Source organism: Thermobia domestica, chromosome 17 (genome assembly GCF_964235325.1).
Source record: "Thermobia domestica chromosome 17, izTheDome1.hap1.1, whole genome shotgun sequence".
In the NCBI taxonomy this organism is placed as follows: Eukaryota; Metazoa; Arthropoda; class Insecta; order Zygentoma; family Lepismatidae; genus Thermobia; species Thermobia domestica.
The window spans coordinates 144,009,316-144,029,346 of NC_137470.1; the positions used below are offsets into that span (position 1 = coordinate 144,009,316).

Genomic DNA, 20,031 nt, shown 5'->3' on the forward strand with positions numbered 1-20,031 from the left:
CTGGTTTAATCCAAAAAACCGTTTTTTTTTTAAATAAAAACCATGGTTTTTGCCAACCCTGGTTATAGGTATAAATGCAGCAGTATTTTCGATCAAATTCTAAACACCTTAAAGAAAACTGTTGTTTAGTTTTATAAATATGCTACACATCAGTTGTGTACCGATATATAATGTGCGTGCGAACATACGACGTAAAAACAAGTGCTAAAAATGGACTAACCTGTGCTAGGAGGACACTACAAACAGGATTTGTATCTATTCTGGTTCAGGGCAGTGAGTATCTGGTGGATATTCGCATAAACGAGATAAGTGGAAAAAACGCATAGGAACCTGTACAGAGGGTCACTGCATGGAATTTCAGATACTTCTAAATTTCGCTTTCATGTATTTGATAGAATTGTTAGTAACACGTGCTCTTAACAATGTTACCTTCGATGTAAATTCGCCTTTAGCGTTAACATGTTCTTATGTCCTGACTTTGGTTGCTGTGATTGTGGTTTAGTTTTCCTTTCAACATCAAGGCCATATGAGACGTGGACTTAGTTTAGGGTGGAATTGAACCCGGAACCCCGTGCACCGAAGACGCGCTCGCTAGCCACAAAATTAAGGAGAAACGCACATATCCTAACCTATACCTAATTCCATATTTAGCAAGTGCTGAAGTTACGTGTTTCCAAATTCTGTAATAGAAAGAAATGTAGTGAAAGAGTGTGAGTATAGTAGTTTGTTAACATTAAATTTGAGAGCATTCAACTAAGGATAGCATTTACCTTTGTACATGAATTACAATATGACTGCTAGGAATATTTACGATGCTCTTCAATTCTGAATTAATTTGAATACTCAATTTTCTTATGTTAATTGCCTTTATTCTTGTTATTATTTTCAGAGAATGGCAGGAATAGTAGATGATGATCTGGGAACGTGCCCGTACAATCCGGAGCACAAAGTTCCATTCAGTATGTTTGATGATCACGTCCGAGAGTGTGCCATGGTAAGTTTAACACGTCAATTTCGTAACTTTTAACATACCGTCTTATTCTAGAATAAATTTGACCAATTAATGTAACCTGTAATTAAGATTGTATGAAAGAATGTTATACTTCTTTTGCTCCGTTTCAGTACATAATTTAGCTACAGTAGAACGCCGTTTTATTCGCGTACGGAAAACAAACAAGTTCGTATGTTTGTGTACTACGTTTGATTCAATTTTGAACAATTTCTTTAGTTCTACATTGGATTTAGGTTTGTCTATTTATTTACTTATTTATATATTTTTAATGTACCTGCAATTCTGTAAAAGGAAAGTTGATAACGAACTCCGCAAATACTAATCTGAAGGTTGGCATTAAATTTTGAATTCTTGTCAGAAACTAGCAGGCTCAGTGGTAGCGCGTTCACCTCTGGTGCATGGAGAGCTTGGTTCGATCCCAGCTGGCACCAAGTGGGCTTTGTGGTGAACAAACACTATGTTCGTGGGCTTTCTCAGGGTTCTTCCGTTTCCTCCTACTTTCTTCATTCCACCATTTCATTCCTTTCTCATCATCACCGTCTCCTTTAGCCGGCATAACCGTGGGACGTATAACTTAGATTTGATATAATTTTTTCACGAGGATGGCAAAACATAATATGAACATCTACAACTATTTCACAGAAGAGCGAATTAAATGACTTTTCATTAAATTAAAAATGCTTTCAGTTCACTCGTGACAGTGAAATATATGTATATAATGCCAAATATGGAACTTTTGATTAAGTCTTTAGCAATTTTTGTCAGCGTATAAATCTGTGTGGCCAACTACCGAAGCAAAAAACCAGAGAACGACCGAAAGCTCACATATCATGTTTTGTCATTTTCGTATAAATATGTAGTTTGTAATTTGTAATATGGCGTACTATTCATGTTGGGGTACTGTGGTAGGAAGAAAAAAAAAACGTGATTTGATGTGTAATATTTCATTGTGCGTAATATAATATGTTGTTTTGTGCATCAGAATAATTCGGCATCTTGCAATAATCACAAATTTAACTTGTTTATGATTTACGTGTTAACTAGTTCGTTGTAAGTGTAACAATAGAGAGAAAAATATAATAATTAACAGATTAATAAATAAATCATTACATAAAGAGAAATATACTTGCAGTTATGTGTTGGATATTTCAAACGGTACAAAAGCACGAAAATAAAAACTCAGTTGCCCACTGTTAAGTATCAAGGAGAGAGAAAAAGAAAACAAAACATAAGAATAATATATTAACAAGAGACAGGGGCAGTAAAGGTTCCCATAAGACGCCAAGTTTGGTGCAATAGCAGGGGGAGTAGAGGGTTAGGATATTTTAGATTAGGTTAGTCGGGTATAATTCATGATTTAATTAGAAACTACAGTGTCGTGGTCCTTGCTTTTATTTGGTGATGCTCGAAGGGAGAAGTCTTCAGGATTCATGTGAAAGTGTAAAGTTTAATATTTGGTTCCGATTCGTTAAATTATATAGTTGCTAGTCTGCACATATGGACCAGCATCCAAAAATAGCTTTTTCGGCATTTAGAGGCAATCATTCGAAGATTTAAATTGTTGAAATCTCTCGAATTGGGCTTCTTTTCGTGGCAACAAGATTTTCTATGCACTATAATTTTTAGGATCAGCATCTTTTCTTCGAAGTAGCTTAGCTGCCTTGTCGATTCTCCTGTCAGTAGCTGCACCACTAGTCGACCATGCTAGGAACATATCAGGAAAATCTTGATTCTTAAAAGTTATGATGCGAGGGGAAGTCAGAAAGTTCCCGGAATTCTGTTGTAGCTCTATTAGCACAATATAGCTACACCTCGCGTAGCGTAGTCACTAACGCTCTCGCCTGCGGTGTGAGCGGTCCCGGGTTCGATTTCCAGTGGGAGCACTCATTCAAAAACATGTAAGAAGCTTTTTCAGGCGAGCCATCCTGAATGATGTTTTCCAGGGTTTTCTTCATTCACACTAGGCAAATGCCGGGATGGTACTTAACATACAGGTTCCAGGCCGCTTCCCTTTTCCCGGATAGTGTGTTCGCTGAGGGTGAGGCGATTCCCAAGATTCATTGCCATTACGTCACAAATGGCAAAGTGCAACAACATTCTGATAACTTTTTGACTGCCCCTCGTATGTCGTTTCTGGGTATGGAGATTATCTATTTGCGCGAATATAGACCACACATTTTCCCGAAAGTTTGCCTTGAAAAATTTTGATGCGGCCTATAATCGAGATTTTCTCCGTCAGATAATAAGTCGTCAATTTCAAAGTAGTATGTACACGTATCTTGTGGATTGAAGTGAATACCATTACAAGTTACTGCAGTTTTTTGTAAAACATCAAAGACTTAAGAAGAAAATAACACAAAAAAAATATCTTCTTCGCAAAAATTGCCACCTTCATTGGGTACCAGTAACATCTTAAACACTTGCACACGTAATACTTTTATTAACAGGTAATACTTTTATTAACCTTTCTTATACACTGTATGTATAATATATACGGAATATTTATATACAGTAACTGTTCTTGAAAAAACAAAAGCAACTTTGTTTCGCAAGACTGTGTCAGCTTGTTTGTACCCACCCAAATCAAGCACAATCACTTCTCAGCATCATCAGCGTCTGATTCTTCACCTTCGCTATACGGTCCAGAATGCTGCTTAGTCATTATCACAAAGATCATCATCTTCATGAGTCACCCTTAGTTATGCGGGAGTTAAAGAAAAAGGAGAGATATACATCTCGAAGTACTGTTTAATTGAAGTTTCTCATAAATTTAGTACTGCAGCCTATATTCGAGATTTACTTTTTCTATTATTTTTTCTCAAATTTTAGGTACGGCTTATATTCGCGCAAATACAGTAATTTTACTTAAACCTTATGAACGCCCCACACCTCCCTTACATTAACAGCGTATTAAATTTTCATGAGAGCTGTGCCATGCCTATATGGCTAAGATACGCGTCTTCGGAGCGGGACAGTCAGGTTCGATTTCCGGTGGGGGCTTACACGATTCGGATTCCATGTTATATAGGTCTACATCTTATTTAGCCTTGGTGCTGAGAATGACGCTAGGCGTCAATTCAACTAACCATCCAATTTTCATGGAAATTAATTGCTAGTATGTCTTACTCAATAACTTCGGTATTCGGTACCGAAGTTATTTAGGACTCAATCTAATATTTCGTGACGTTGCGTTTCCAGCTCCGAACCACGCTGAAATTTGAATCCAGTGTAGTTAAGAGTGCACAACCATCATACATAATCATCACGCACAGAATAGGTCTTTTATCACCATACTATTTAACATTCAATGTAAAGCTGTAGTATTAAATTGTGCCATAGTTCCTGGCAGTTTCCAGGAATATCAATGCACATATCAAAAGATTGTCAGGCAGCTCTAGAGCTGCAAGGAATCGGAAATGACAGGGGCTAAAATTATAATAATCTAAAAATTTTTCCTAGAATATTTTAACTTCCTTCAAAACTTCGGTTTAAATGAAGCAATTTTAATTATAGTATTTTGCAAGTCCTATAGGCTAAATACCTTTCTCGGTAATCAAAGGAATCTTACCATTTCATGGGCGAAAAAATTGTGGAGGTAGTGCGTTCGTACTAGAATATTATTTCATCCCATGAAATGCTGTATAGAGTTCAATATAATATTACGTCTGATTTGAAGACTATAAATTCATTGTATATGAGAGCGCTCCTATTGCTTTTTCCAGTCATGTATAAATCTTCTGTCTTTCCTCAACCATAGGTTTGTGACATCATGAAAGTTTGGAACTTTTCTTTCCCTTAGAAGAGCTGTTTTATACTTTGATAAGGTCTTTTCTTCGTAACTTCATCTAGATATTCTGTCCTTGGTCTTCCTTTTTCTAGTTTTCCTTCTGCCTTTCCCTCTATCAACACGGTGATCCAATCGGAGTGCCGAATAAGATGGCCATGCATGCTGTTTCTTCCTTTTCCTATTACCTTCATAATCTGTCGGCCTTCATTAGCTTCCTTTAGTATGTCTTCATCCATTTTCCTTTCGGTCCATGATATGCACAGCATTTTGCGTCAACACCACATTTCAAATGCTTTCAGCCTGGATATTCAGCTTTTCTCAATGTCTATGTCTCTGATCGCCACGCTCCATACCATTGTCTTAATAAATCGTTTTCGAACGTCCAACGACTTGATGTTCGCAGTCCTCTTTTGCGTGGATAAATAGATTTTTTAAATTAATTTTTTGACAAAATTATTTTTTTAACTTTATATTTGATTTATATTTTTTTTCTTTTTAGCTCGATTTTTTTAAAAAGGAAAGCTTGTTATTACAATGTCATTTTATTTTGTTATAGAATATAAACTTTTTTTTTTTAATTAGGTTAATCACCACCTCCTTTATGACCTAATAAGTACTAAAGATTAGCATCGGCCGCGGTGGCTCAATGGTAGAGCGTGCATCTGGTGCATTGGGTCCTTGGTCGATCCCAGCCTGCGCCAAGTGAGCTTTGGGGTGGACAAACACCGTGTGCGTGGGTTTTCTCGGGGTTCTCCCGTTTCCTCCGACTTTCTTCATTCCACTATTTCATTCATTTCTCATAATCGTCTCCTTTAGCCTCACTGGCAAAATCGAGGTTGATTTTTTTTTTTTTTTAAAGATTATTATCAACGACAGAATAGTTGTCTAAAACCGATTTAACCTATCAGAAGAACATAGTCTGACTCCTGAAGGAAGAAATATCTTTTGTGTACAGTAAAGCGTGATGGAGTAGGAATAATTCCGAAATAATTAATGACTTTTTGTCTTTTTTTAATAGGCTTACTTCATGAATCCTAAGACATGCCCGTACAATCAGGCGCATAAGGTGTTGCCTGCAGAGTATGAAGATCATGTAGAGCGATGCAGAAACAGTGTAGTGTCGATTTTTGGTGAGTTGTTTAGGCTTAGTTTTGTTTCCTCTGTATTATTGTTATATGTTTAAATGTTACTATATATATATATATATTTTTTTTTAGTATTACGTAGCTCTAACGCACTTTGTATCGGAACTGCATACCATTTAGAATAAAACTTCCTTTCATTAATATACTTTAAATGAAATTCACTTCCAATAAGTTAAGTATTCAAAAGTTTCGGTTGTTAAGAATATTTCTTACATAAAAAATAAACATCTCGTAATAAGTTCATCAATCGTTAATGTTTCCTGTCTTAAAGTAAAAATCTGTTGTTTTTATTGTTTTTATTTTTTCAAAAAATTTGTACTATTCTAGATGGTTATCAAGATAATATGATACAAGCACCTGGAATTAGAGAGATGTCAGATGTGTGGGTTAGCAAAGGTCAGGCGGCGACCTCAGCGCTCAGGCTCTTAGTGGTGGTGCGTTAGGTAGAACAAATCCTGTAGTATGTGCGGAACTGTAGAACGGAATTGTGCAATGAACTGAGTATGGGGTGATAGTTGAAAATGGTCTGATTTCCAAGTAGGGGAAATAGTTGGCGCTCGTGCAAGCATGCCGAAAATGGCAAATGTATTGGATGTGTCGCGAAGAACAGTGTCCAATGTGTGAATGGTAACAAAACACATCGGCGAAAAGGAACATTGGTCAAAAGAAAACCATCAGTGACAAGTCACGCTGAACATTAAAGCGAATGGTCACTCAGATCCGCCTTGCAACTGCGGGGCAAGTGACAGAGAAACTCAAGTAACACCTCCTATAGCCAATATCGGCAATCACAGTCCGCCGCGAGTTATATGACATGAACATCCTGGGTCGGGTTCCATGGGTGAAGCCGCTGATAACAACCATAACACTTCAGCACGGTGTGAATGGTGCCGCGACCATCATCATGGACTACTGATGATTGGAAACGTGTAATAGGGTTGGATGAGTCATTCTTCACCTTATTTCAAATTAGGGACCGTGTTTATGTGCGATATACGCCCGAAGAAACGTATGGTGTAATGCTGTAGACCACACTATATTAGTTTGCAGTGGGTTTTGTCACATGTTTACCGATCGCGTCACTGCCCGAGATCTTATTATTTTAGAGGACCATGCGTATCTCATGGTCCAGATGTTGTTTCCGAGCAATGATGCCACATTCAAGGATGGTAATGTGCCCATTCTTACAGCACGAGCTATTGCTGCGTGGTTTGAGGAACATTGGGATGAAGTTGAACAGCTCTCTTGGCGCGCCCAATCCCCAAACCTGAACCAAATTGAACGACAGTGGTCTGCTTTGGACACACGAATCTGTCGAAGATTTCCGCCTCCATCTTCTCGTGGTACTGAGTGATGTTTTGCAGTGGAATATTATAATACGTATTTCACTTCCTACCATTCATGATCTTTACGTTAGCCCCACACTCTCTCACTCCTGAAGTCGGTGATCTTCACTCGGACAACATGGCTTGTACAGCCCGCAGCAACATAAGCATGTAAGTTTATTGTGAAACTACGCCTAACAGCCGAGAGAATTAACATAACGTCTATGTGGCACGAATCACGCCAGGAGAAACCTTGGCGTCCTCTTCTGCACACTTATTTTGAAGCAAAAGACTTCGTCGTTTCACAATAAACTTACATGCTCATGTCGCAGGTTTTTTGCTGTGGACTGTACCACAGCCTAGCTGCTGTGCTTGTACAATGCAATGAGAGAGTGTGTGGCTGTTTTGGGAAGCGGACTGGGTGTCTCATTGGTTAACGCATCGGTAAGGTATACTGGAGATTCCGGGTTTGAGTCTGGGTCCAGTCATTCATCTTTTCATTCTTTGTGAGTAATACATTGATCATTAAGTTTTTAAATGTCGTATTTTCTTTACATGGCTATCACATATCAAAGACCAAAATATAAGGATTGCAACATATTGTTATCGGAAAGCCATAATTACAGTGTGTTCAGCAGCGTATGCAACATGCTAGATCGGGAAATTGTTGTAGTGAGCATAAGATTTATGATATGAGCTATTATGGTCTCGTTTAGATATGTGTTTCCACTTTGTTTATTCGATGAAGCGCCGCATAGTGTGTGCCTAATGGATAAAATTTGAAAAATCGAGGCTGCCGAAAATAGTTTGTCAAGTAATCAGAAATAATTCACGAACATTAAAATTATGCGTGTTCGGAATGCAATGCACCCACCGATGTGATGACGTCATACAAACTTCGCTTAAATTCGCTTTCGTCGCTAGAGAATCAGCATCTTCATTCAAAAGTTGATTTCGAGTTTTTTTCAAGTGAAATGGCAGTGTTGACAGTGAATTCTCAAGTTTTTTTTTTTTTTTTTTTTTCATTCATTCATTTACCGAATGGGTTCGGTACTCGGGAATCGATGGCGTTGCATTATTATGGAATTAGCCGGCGAAGATTCATGGGGTATCAACCGCAACAATGGCATTATATGTTAACAACAAGTAGGAAATTACTAGAGGAGGTGGACGGCAATATATTAAAAAGTGATCAACAATGCAACCATTCTAATTCTAATTAATCTAATTCTATGGAACCCAGGGGGGGCGCGGTGGCTCAGTGGTAGAACGTTCACCTCCGGTGCTTGGGGTCCCTGGTTCGATCCCATCTCACGCCGTGTGGACTTTGTGGTAAACAAACACTGTGCTCGTGGGTTTTCTCGGGGTTCTCCCGTTTCCTCCCACTTTCTTCATTCCACCATTTCATTCATTTCTCATAATCACCGTCTCCTTTAGTCTGACTGGCATAATCGTGGGACGTAAAACTCAAAGATTTCATTTTTCTATGGAACCCAGTGGTTCAATGCTGCGTTCAGAAAAGCTCACCGTTGACTTCTGTCTTTGGCCAACTGAATCCACTTTCTACTTTGTATTCCAATTTCTGTGAGATCCATCTTAATATTGTTCGCCCGTCTGCACCTTGGACGTTTTCCGATTGAATTTCCAGTTAAAACTCTGAAAGCGTTTCTACTTTCTTCCATTCTGGCTACATGGCCTACCCACCCGAGTCTCCTAGACTTGATGACCCTAACAATGTTTGGTAAACGGTATAAACTATGCAGTTCCTTGTTATCAAGTTCCTGTCATTCCCCATTCACGTTCCTCTTGGGTCCGGATATTCGTCTCAGGATCTTGTCCTCAAGTGCTTTCAGTCTATGTTCTTCCCTGAGTAAGCGACCATGTTTCGCAACCATACAAAACAACAGGCGTGTTGACTGTAACCATTATCTGATAAAAATTCCACTAATAATTGGAAAAATCTTCATTTTTTCTTTCTTTCAAACTGTTTACAAATAACTGTTTTGATCTGCAGATTGGAATTAATTCAAGATGCAAGTAATCAACATTTCGTTAATTTTATTTCACTGTACGTTCTGCAGTTTCTCCATGTTTGGCTAATTTGTATTGGCTTACTTTAGAGAGGTACTGTATGAGAATATACATGTAAATAAATAGTTGAAAATTTATATTACAAGCAGTATATATAAAGGTGTATGCATGTCAGCGTTAGGGAAAAAGACAAGAGGATTAGGAATTACATTTCTGGGCTTTCGGCATTTATGGCCATGTTAGCCCATCACACATATGAGGGATGGCATTCTTCGATGAAAACATTCCCGGGGAATTGGAGAGGAAGGAAGGAAGGAAGCAACGTGGCACTATTTAGTATGTTAGGTACCATCCCGGCATTTGCCTGGCGTGAATGAGGAAAACCCAGGAAATACCTCATTCAGGGTAGCTGGCTTGAAAAAGCTGTTACACCTTTTCGATCGTGTGTCCCCGCCGGGAATTAAATCCGGGACTGCTCAAGACAAACAACAACATTAGATACAATCTGTTAGTTGACATTCTAATTTGCTACAAGTAAAGTCAGCGACAAAAGTTCTTTCCGTTTGATTGAATTAGTTTCGTAAATAATTTCAGAATGGAAGAATAATTTGAGTACAGTTTTTAGTAAATTAAAAAGAATGTAACTTTCTGTACGTTCCAGTCATACCACAGTTATTCCGAAAATAAATTTTACCAAACGGAAATAAATTTTGTCGCTGACTGTACAGTACATAAATAACAATTTCTTCCAGCAAAATAAAATAGGCCCATTATTATTGGTAATAAACATTTTTTTAGCGCCACAAAAGTTCGGTTTTGTTTCATTCTCAAGAATTGCTCATGAGAATTTTACCCACGAATTAATTTGGTTTCATATTATCTATTGAGTGATGCATATCTTACCTTTGGACAGTATTTAAGTTAAACAGACATTAAAATTTCAGAATTAATTACACTTTTAGGCTATATCTCAGTAACCATAGTATGTATTGTCATCTTATTAATGTCATAATAAAGAGCTTAATTAGGATATATAGGGTGTTTCAAAACAACACCGACAACGTTTGGGAGGTGATTCCTGACAATAAGATAAGACGAAAAGTATAGACCAACCTGGGTGCACAAATGCTTCTTTTCGGATTTATATTCTGCCGAAAACATGAAGAAATGAACTTTAAACCTCCATAGCTCTGAAAGTATGGGACCTACTGAAGTCGGGTCAAGACTTCATTTAGGAACTAATATGTGCGCTGTCCACAAATACATATTTGAGTATCCTAAGGTACTCACGCAACAATTTGTATGGAGGGAGTTTGGCTGCGGGTACATAATTTGAAGTACTCACCAAATACCTCCATAAAAATGGTTTCGGAAGTACCTTAGGATTCTGAAGCATGGATATTTGGATAGGGCACATACTAATTCCTAAGTGAAGTCTTGACCCGACTATGGTAGGTTCCATACTTTTAGAGCTATGGATTTTTTTTTTTTTTTTTTTGCATGTTTTCAGCAGTCTATAATTTCGAAAGGAAGCATTTGTGTACCCAGGTTGATCTATACTTTTTGTGTTATGTTATTGTCAGGAATCATCTCCCAAACGTTCTCGGTATTGTTTTGAAACACCCTGTATTTCAGTGCCAGTTTCATCGCAGTAAGTGGCATGGCTCTTGTACAGCATCATTTTCATCCATTATCTCGAGAACTGCGCACAATCCTTTAAGCTCCCACTTATCATGTTGTTCAGCCTAATAATCACTATCAATTGGTATATGTCTTATTTTTGGGCATATTTTCCCCGTTAAACGCTAATAACATTGTAGAATGTAGGAGGTGTGTTCAAAAAGTATTGAACTTTTTTTTCCGGGTAAACCAACGAAACGCGGGAGGCTTGCTTCAGTGTAGATGTAGAGGGGACACGCATGCGCAGTCGTGAATTTTTTCCCTCCCGCAAAAAGCGTCAGTCGGCCAACAAGTGAAGACATTTAATGAGCGGTCGTCGGATTTCAGTTTTTTTGTAAAATTACAAAACCACTTGAGCAGCGATATTGCATCAAATTTTACCAAAAGCTTGGCGATACCGAAGTGGAAACCATTCCATCTGATCGGCACATTCAATTTTGAACGAGAATTTGGGCATGAGGAGAGTGTCCGCAAAATTGGATTTAGGCTTTCATCGTCAAACACAGCATTCCTGTGCATCATCAGGCTCCGTGTGATTTTAGGTTCTTTCCCAAGTTGAAAATGCCACTGAAACGGACCGGATTTGAGAGTTCGACTGCACGGTTGCTCATCATTCCAAAAACTGCGTTCCGGAAGAGTTTCCAACTATGGTGGGAGTCCTGGAAGAAGTGTGTGCATTACCAAGGAGATTAGTGTTTTCGATTTCCAAATCAATAAATGTATTTTTGCCAACAAAAGTTTCGATCACACGTCGTATGTCTGTGGTAAGATATGCAGGGTTATTCAAAAAGAAAGAACAGATTTCAAACATTTATTTCTTCCAAACTACAAAAGGTAAAAACATGATTCGAACGTTACTTGATTAAGAAAAGTTTACAATTTATTGTTAGTAAAATATGCAGTTTTGTACTTTAGAAAATACTTTTCGCAAATAGTGTTCTCGTGGTCTCGGCGACACCGAGGGACGTTATCACTCATTCGTTTGACGGGTTTAAGGTCATAGGTGCCGGTACTAATAGTAAATATATAAATACATTAGTAAAACTATTAGTATTATTTCTTACGTTTGATGTAAAACACAAGTATTCTTCAGTAAAATTTGGTTTTCCAACAACAACAGTTTAGTTCAGTCATTTGTTGCTACTCTCCAAATAAGCATTCTGTAGAGTCAACTCAAGCAATAGCGTAAATATTCTTCTCAAATTTAAGAAGCTTAATGCTCGGAGTTCCGAAGACTATGTAACACTTATTATTTCAAATACTGAATTCAAATTTCCGTACTAGTAGAAGTTTTGATGTTCAGTAAAGAAACCTGTATTTTCGAAAACAATCTGCCTGGTGAAAGAAGCGCTCGGGAAATTCCCGCAATTGAACGCAGAAGCATCGGAATTGAATACTTCAACAATAAAACTATTTGTTTTACGCTGGAAGATATTTAATTTCATTTAAGACATTTTGGAACAATTACTTTATAAAATATGAATTATATCTTTGTTAATTGTTTTAAATTAATTTTCAGGAAAGAATCGTCTTGCAACAAGTGCTCGGCAAATTCCCGTAATTGAACGCACAAATTATCAGAAGTGAACTTCAACAGTAAAGCCATTTATTTTACGCTGGAAGATGTTTATTTCATATAAGACATTTTGAAATATTTATTTATTTTATAGAACATGAATTGTATCTTTGTTTTAAATTAATAGACCTTTTTTGGTATTAATATTTTGGTAATAACCCGAAAATACCCGAAAAACTCATATGGGCCCAGGTGGGTTGGGCTTTTTCAAAAAAGCCCGGGTTTTTTCAAACCCTGATTGTAGCACACAAAAAGACTTCTGTGGTGACGCCGCCATTTCACTACAGACAAACAACAACAAACAACAGCGCCAATGCGGCCGTGATTGGAACTTCTATCCGGGCTGTTTAAATTGTAAACGTTCCTTAATCAATTAACGTTCGAATCATGTTTCTATCTTTTGTAGTTTGGAAGAAATAAATGTTTGAAATCTGTTCTTTCTTTTTGAATAACCCTGTATAATAAAATTTTATTTACTTTTCCAGCATCAGCGTGGGGAATTCCAGCTCCTGGGCCGAAAAACGTTCATGAACCACCACCAGCTGAAGATATCTCGCAGACTGCCAGTAAACCAGATGATGGCATCAGAAGCGTGGCCGGTGCTAGTACAGATTCAGGTTAGTAGAAATTAATTTCACACTATAACAAATATTTAAAGCAGTGTGATCGAACTAGAAATTCGCTGGCCACTAATTTATTTTTTATCGTCGTTCCGTGTATTTGTAATATATTTACCTTGACGAGTTTCAAAAGCGGTGGAACAAGTGGGAGCCCATTTTGAAAGCGATTAAGTGAATATTGTTGTAATAAATAGTTACGAAATTCCAGGAACTCTTTGACTGCTCTTCGTATATCAGCCGTGCTTTCTTTACCTAGGAGACGCATTGTTTGGAACAGAAAATGTAAGTTTTACTCATCTATAGAGGGAAACCATCCAGTTTTTATAAATTTGAAATTTTGTGTTTCTACATTCTGCCATTCTCTACCTATTAGTATATCACAATTACGTTTTTGAATTACAAGCATAACACTTGTCTATGACTTCGCATGCGTACTCTCACTGAACCATTTCAGAGACAAATCGAGTTAAATTCGTTTTAAAATCCCTAAATGCTTGCAAAGGACAAGAAGTTGTTTTGCAAATATGGATCATGCATTACTAAATTCCGAAATTGTAATATTAATGATGAATGTATTTATTTTTTTTCTTGATGATAAACTTGTAAATGAGCATCATAAAACAAACAATGCTTCGAAAATCTAGTGCAGAGTTGTCCTTGAAACAGTTGGTTAAATCGTCTTCCCTCGAGAAGCAGAACAAATCCCTCCCTTTTCATCGTATGTAGCGTTCGCGTAATTAGCATACAACTAAAAGGCGCAATCCTATTTCCTCCTTTCCCGCTCGCCGCAAGGAGATTGAAAACGGAAGCATTTTTTTCAGTCGCGGTTAAAGTACGGCACGGTTAGGGTACGAGACTTCTGATGTTAGTATTATTTAAAGCTTTTTTGTTGGGGGGTACGCGTACCCGTAAACTTTGGAACAGATTCACTCCATATAGCTCGGATGTGGAGTTTGCAGGTTTAGATGCTAAACACAGATCACATAATGCACAGGAGCACTTGTAAATTCCTCTGTATTTTTGATGTAATCATAGTAACCATTTTGTAATTAGTTATGCAGCCTTGTATACTGGGTGGCCCAAAAGTAGGTATACAGCTCTGCATTAATCAGTATGACATTTTAGTTTGTTAAGATAATGAGTGTCTTTGCTTAGGTCTCTTCCGAGCTTAAGATATAAGTGAAAAGAAATTAAAACAAATAATAAAGAAACTAAGGCAATGCTTGTATGAGTAACAATAAGTAAATGATATAAAATGCCATGAGCCGATTAGTATAGGACTCTATACCTACTTTTGGGCCACCCTGTATTGTTTACAAACGTAAAGGTTAAGTTAGATTAAATTTGCGGTAAAGTTACTCCTAAACTATATGTTAAAAAAAAGCACTGAATTAAAGTATTACTATTAGTGGTAGTACGTAGCAAGATGAATTAATAATTGCAGTAATACGTAGCAATAGCTGCATTGTTTTTCAGGACATAATGGATACTTTTTTCAGAACCAGTTTTCAACTTGTTAAGAATTTCATTCCCTCTACCCTCCCATCCCAGTACTGCACGTTACTAAAGATTGCAACCGAGATTTTAGTATTCTTGTTTTTTCTCTGTGGCATAATTTTTGCTTGCTTTCTGTTCAATTATTGCGTTAACACCTTGGCTGGCAACGTTGTTTTCAATTACTATTGGGGCGACTACCAGTGTCGAGCTAAAACTGCTGGTCTGATGTGAAAAATACCAACAATTTAGATTGAAAACTTATTTCCAGCAACTTTACTCTCTTAACATATTTTCGTTTCTACAGTCATAACAAATTTAGCCCATGGCAAGAGACTTCCGTTACAGCCTGTATATATATACAGGTTAGACACAAAGTCACTTTCCGTAATACGTGAAAAAATAAAATAAAAACAAGCTAGGTGACTTAACAATCTTTATTGTACTTACAAGTACTGTTCAAACTGTCTCCCAGGTACACCTCTTCAGCACTGATTTCCAAATACCATGGCAATCAATTTTTGGCAATTGGCAATCAATTTTTCGAATGAGTGTTCGGTAGGCTGTAAATAATCCAAATCCTGCGATTGGCCGGAAAGCACCGCGTCTTTGAAAATACCCCACACGAAGAAGTCGCATAATATGAGGTTACATGAATGGGGTGGCCAATCTCTTGTACGACGACGACCAATCAATTCATCGAAATGTTAATCCAAGAAAAATCCCTTACAACACGACCAAACCGAGGCGGTGTGCCATCGTGTTGCCACGTGAACTGAATGTTTTCGTAACGAGGGTTAATTTCAAGTTCTGGAAGCACAGCTTCCTCCGACATCTGAAAGTATGTCACCGGTAACAGTTCCTTCAGAAAAGAATGGTCCTTTGACACAACTACTCCAAATACTACTACAAACGGTGATGTGATGTTTAACTCTTCTGTCACTGTTTCGTATGGTTTGGTATTACTGCAATAAACTGAACTGTGTCTGTTTATTGGACCTTTCGTCTTGAATGAGGCCTGGTTTACTCACAAAATTCGTTTCTAGAAATCTCTGTCAGCTTCGTTTTGAATGAGAAACCACTCACAACTCAACGCGCCCGTCCGGACCACATTCGTGCAACGTGTGCAGAAGCTTTGGCCGGTAAAGTTTCATCTTCAGATACTTTAATATGTTCCTTAAAGAGGTACCTGTCATCTCAGGTCACCTGCTCGCCTTCTGGCAGACTACTTCAGGCTAGATACACAGCTCTGAGCAACAGGTTCAGTGTATCCTTCATTTCACACACTTCAGTGTTTCTTTCATATCATACACAGAACCTGTAGCCTCTAATTGTTGGTTGACGTTTCTCATGGCTTAACGTGGTGGTGGTGGAAATATTCTCTTGAAGTCTGTCTGCTGCCACCACATTTCTGTTTTCGTTCTGTTTCCACCAAGCTTGTAATACAAAAACATTGTTCGTTTGTTAATTTGCGAATCATTTCAACACCTTAGCTACACGGTATAACTTCACTCAGAAAATAACTCTTAAAAAAAGCAAAACACTTACTCAAAGATGGTTACCAGTCCCAGCCACATTAAGACAGTATTTCCATTAAAAAAAAAAAAAAAAAAATGATTACTCGCTTATTTCTTTTCTTTTCGTATTTTGGGGAAAGTGACTTCATGTCGATATATACAAGGTATCTCTAAAGTCCCCTGACATAGGGTATCTCTGTTATTATTAGAGTTACAACAAAATGTAAGAGGGAAAACAATCTCTAAATATGATGTTTTCAATCTAAAGTGAAATGCGCCCAATGTTAAAAGCAACGTTGTCATTTACCTGGACCCACAACATAAGTGAATGAAGTTATTGTCTTTTACGCTGACATGTCGAAGGCCAGTCCCCATTTCAAACCGTAACTTCATTACTTATATTGTGGGTCCAGGAAAATGGCAACGTTGCATTTTCATTTAACAATGGGCATATGAAGAGTGTACAGCCGAAACGGCTCGTTCGATTTAAAAAAAAAAAAAAAAAAAAAACTTCACTTTAGATTGAAAACATTATATTTGGAGATGGTTTCCCCTCGTACATTTTGTTGTAACTCGGATAATAACAAAAAGTTATCGTATGTCAGCGGACTTTTAAGACACTCAGTATATATTAACTCGTGTATGTCACATGACTTAACACCGGCCAATAAGAATCGCTGCCTGGAGGTGTACAGCTCTCTGAGTGTAAGAAATCACCAGGAAAGTTTCCTGAATCGGATTGTTACTTCAGAGAAAAAATAGATCTGCTACGACACCGTGGTTGGATCTTAATCAAAATACAGACTTTTTTATTTTAAAACTCATAGAGAAAATGGTGTTACTGGTATGGTAGTCTATGGTGAAGTCTATGCATCATATCTTTTTCAGGCGAGGCGAAACCATCACTACAGTGTTGGACTCCATGGAATGCACCGCAACTTAGACCGCATGCAGAAATGTTCAACAGACATGGTGTCTTCATACTACACGATTATACACTCACAAATGTCGCCCGAAGAATGTTACAGTCGCTCCGTGAGTTGGAGTATAAAATCCTTCCTCATCCACGTATTTCCCCGATATTTCTCCTATAAAACATTTCCTCATTCACCGTATTTCCCCGATATTTCTCCTATAGAACGTTTCTCATCCACCGTATTTCCCCGATCTCTCTCCTCAAGTGCATAAAACCTTTCCTCATCCATCGTATTTCCCCGATCTCTCTCCTCAAGTGCATAAAACCTTTCCTCATCCATCGTATTTCCCCGATATTTCTTCTATGAAACGTTTCCTCATCCACCCAATTTCCCGATATCTCTTCCATGACTACTATCTTTTGCGGCATCTTTAGTGAGTACTTCTTGGGAGGAAAGACTTTCCCTGATGATCGGGAGGTCAAATATACTGAGGAGTTCTTTTATTCGCAGACTTCAGACTTCTGTCGCCACATAATCCAATCGTTGGCTGAACAAAAGTGTTCGCTTCGAGACAGCAACTATTCTGATTAACCAGGTATTGTAGTATTCATGTTTTTAATCTTTAGAAATGACGCACTTGGGGTGCATATTTTATTCACACCAACCTCACACTTCCAATTAATTAAAAAAAAAAAAAAAATCCTTTCTTTAAATACTTGGTCTTTGCAAGTTCTTGTAGAGGTGGTATTCGTGATTCGAGAAACTCTCGATTCTGGTATCTTAAGTTACTCTTCAGGATGAATGTTTCACCTCACTTGAATATCAACATCATTTGTGTAATACTGATGAAAGTGTTTGCGATTTACAATGTCATTGACAAGAAGATCGTTTACATGTTAGTTTTAGATTTAACTCTTGTATTACTCCTTCCCATAGAGCATGTTTTTTATTTTCGACCCTTCAATGTATATACACCGTGTTTCAAAAAGAATGACCTGATTTGGGACGGTAATAATTACTGAACATGAGATGTGCCAGCAAGGAAATACAGTAAGCGTTGTTTGAATGGGTGTGGCCTAGAGTTTCAGAAAATCGCCTTAGATGTCAGTCAATGCGTATTCTCAGTTTGCAGTCAGTCAGAATTAAGATGGCGTCCGCTCAACAGAAGGCGTTTTGTGTGCTGCAGTTTGCAGAGACTGAGTCAGTGATTTCGATCCAGTGTGCTTTTCCTCGGCGTTTTGGCATTGATCCGCCTGCATCGCAAAACATTCGTCGTTGGTATCGCCAATTTTAAAAGACATGATGCTCGTGCAAAGGTAAGAGTCCAAGTCGGCCTCGCACCCCCGATGAAATGGTGGAGTTTAGCTATCGTCTAGAGTTGTTCGTGCTGCTGCTGGTGGGCACATAGAGCAATTTGTAATAGCATAGCTAAAACTTAAAGATTTTGTGAGTATTTTGCAATTTATCCCATTTTTGGAGTATGCTTTTATAAATACATGTGGATTTCTAAAATCAAGTCATTCTTTTTTGAAACGCCCTGTATATTGTATTATTATTATTATTATTATTATTATTATTATTATTATTATTATTATTATTATTATTATTATTATTATTATTATTATTATAACAACTAAACAATATGTAAACTTCGTTTGTATTTCTTTCATTAACTGTATTTTAATTGAAGCATTTTATATCTTGTGTAATCCACTCTTTCTTTCTCTTAACTTGTTATGTCTGTTACGGGGAAAGAGTTATCAAAGTTGTAGCTTTTTATAAAATTGATCAAACTTTTCCTTTGTATTACTAATACTAGATGTCTCATATTACCTGGCAAGTGTGAAGTGACACTTTTTGGCCAGTGGTCGCCAAACTTACGAAGTTTCTGAGCTACCGCACCGTTTGTAAGTCCTACTATTAGCTACCAGCCAAAAAACTACGAACTTCTTTTAAAAAATCTTACATTAATAAAGTAAGCTCAGTGGAGGAATCAAGGTTAGCCAACCGGAGTGTTAACGCGATGTACCGAAAATGTCTCCTCGAGCTACTAGTAGTTCGCGATCGACGGTTTTGCGATCACTGCTTTAGGCATTATATCATATTTTGAGTTATCTAAAAGTATATTTTATAATTACGTTGTCAGTTGTTTTTTCTTGTATGATATGATGTAGTTCATGTTGATCTAATTATATGATTGATATTACGGGACTTAAATATAGCAACTGTTAATTCAGTTGTAGAAATCATTGAGAAGTCAATATTGTAGCCATTGCAGAACATCATAGCCTTTTTATGAACATTACGAATATTATTTAGTGTCCTTATTCTGAAAGACTCCAGTTGACTTCGATAAATTGATGCTATAATAAGATTTAGTAACACTAAATAGCGTTCATAGGTTAATTCACAACGTAACTAGCTCTACATAAGCAAGTAAAGTATTTCTTGACTAAGATTACAGAGTCGAGTAATTGTATAGTAAAACGTAGTACTCAGTACCAGTGTTCGAAGTGGAAAAAAGCAGAGGCGGTATGTTTTATTACGATTTTTGACTCGATATACCGGCTACCTAAATGTTGAAATACAGTGAGGGTTTGTTGCCTAAAAGATTGCATTTCTATTTATAGAATGACTGGAAACCATTGGAGAGCTTCTCTGTAGTTACGGGGGGGGGGGGGCTCAGTGGTAGAGCGTTCACCTCCGGTGCGTGGGGTCCCTGGTTCGATCCCATCTCGCGCCGTGTGGACTTTGTAGTGGACAAACATCGTGTTCGTGGGTTTTCGCGGTGTTCTTCTGTTTCCTCCCACTTTATTCATTCCACTATTTCACTCATCTCTCATCATCACCGTCTCCTTTAGCCTAACCGGCATAACCGTGGGACGTAAAACTTAAAGATTTCATTTTTCTGTAGTTACAGAGAGGAC

The 20,031-nt window shown here is 37.6% G+C and overlaps 2 protein-coding genes across 3 annotated transcripts in view; both read left to right on the plus strand.

Annotated features, from left to right (window-relative positions):
• LOC145674384 (uncharacterized) overlaps positions 1-17,350 on the plus strand; it is a 28,790-nt gene extending 11,440 nt beyond the window's left edge. The window contains exons 2-5 of the mRNA XM_081744357.1: positions 890-994; positions 5,818-5,929; positions 13,042-13,173; positions 17,076-17,350. Coding sequence (XP_081600483.1) covers positions 893-994; positions 5,818-5,929; positions 13,042-13,173; positions 17,076-17,281 — 552 coding nt within the window. The 5' untranslated portion in view covers positions 890-892 and the 3' untranslated portion in view covers positions 17,282-17,350. The remainder of the gene's footprint in view (positions 1-889; positions 995-5,817; positions 5,930-13,041; positions 13,174-17,075) is intronic.
• Positions 17,351-17,494: 144 nt separating this feature from the next.
• Positions 17,495-20,031, plus strand: part of LOC145674383 (uncharacterized) — a 71,846-nt gene continuing 69,309 nt past the window's right edge. For both annotated transcript variants that reach the window (XM_081744355.1, XM_081744356.1), the window contains exon 1: positions 17,495-17,699. The gene's annotated coding sequence lies outside the window, so the exon portion shown is untranslated. The remainder of the gene's footprint in view (positions 17,700-20,031) is intronic.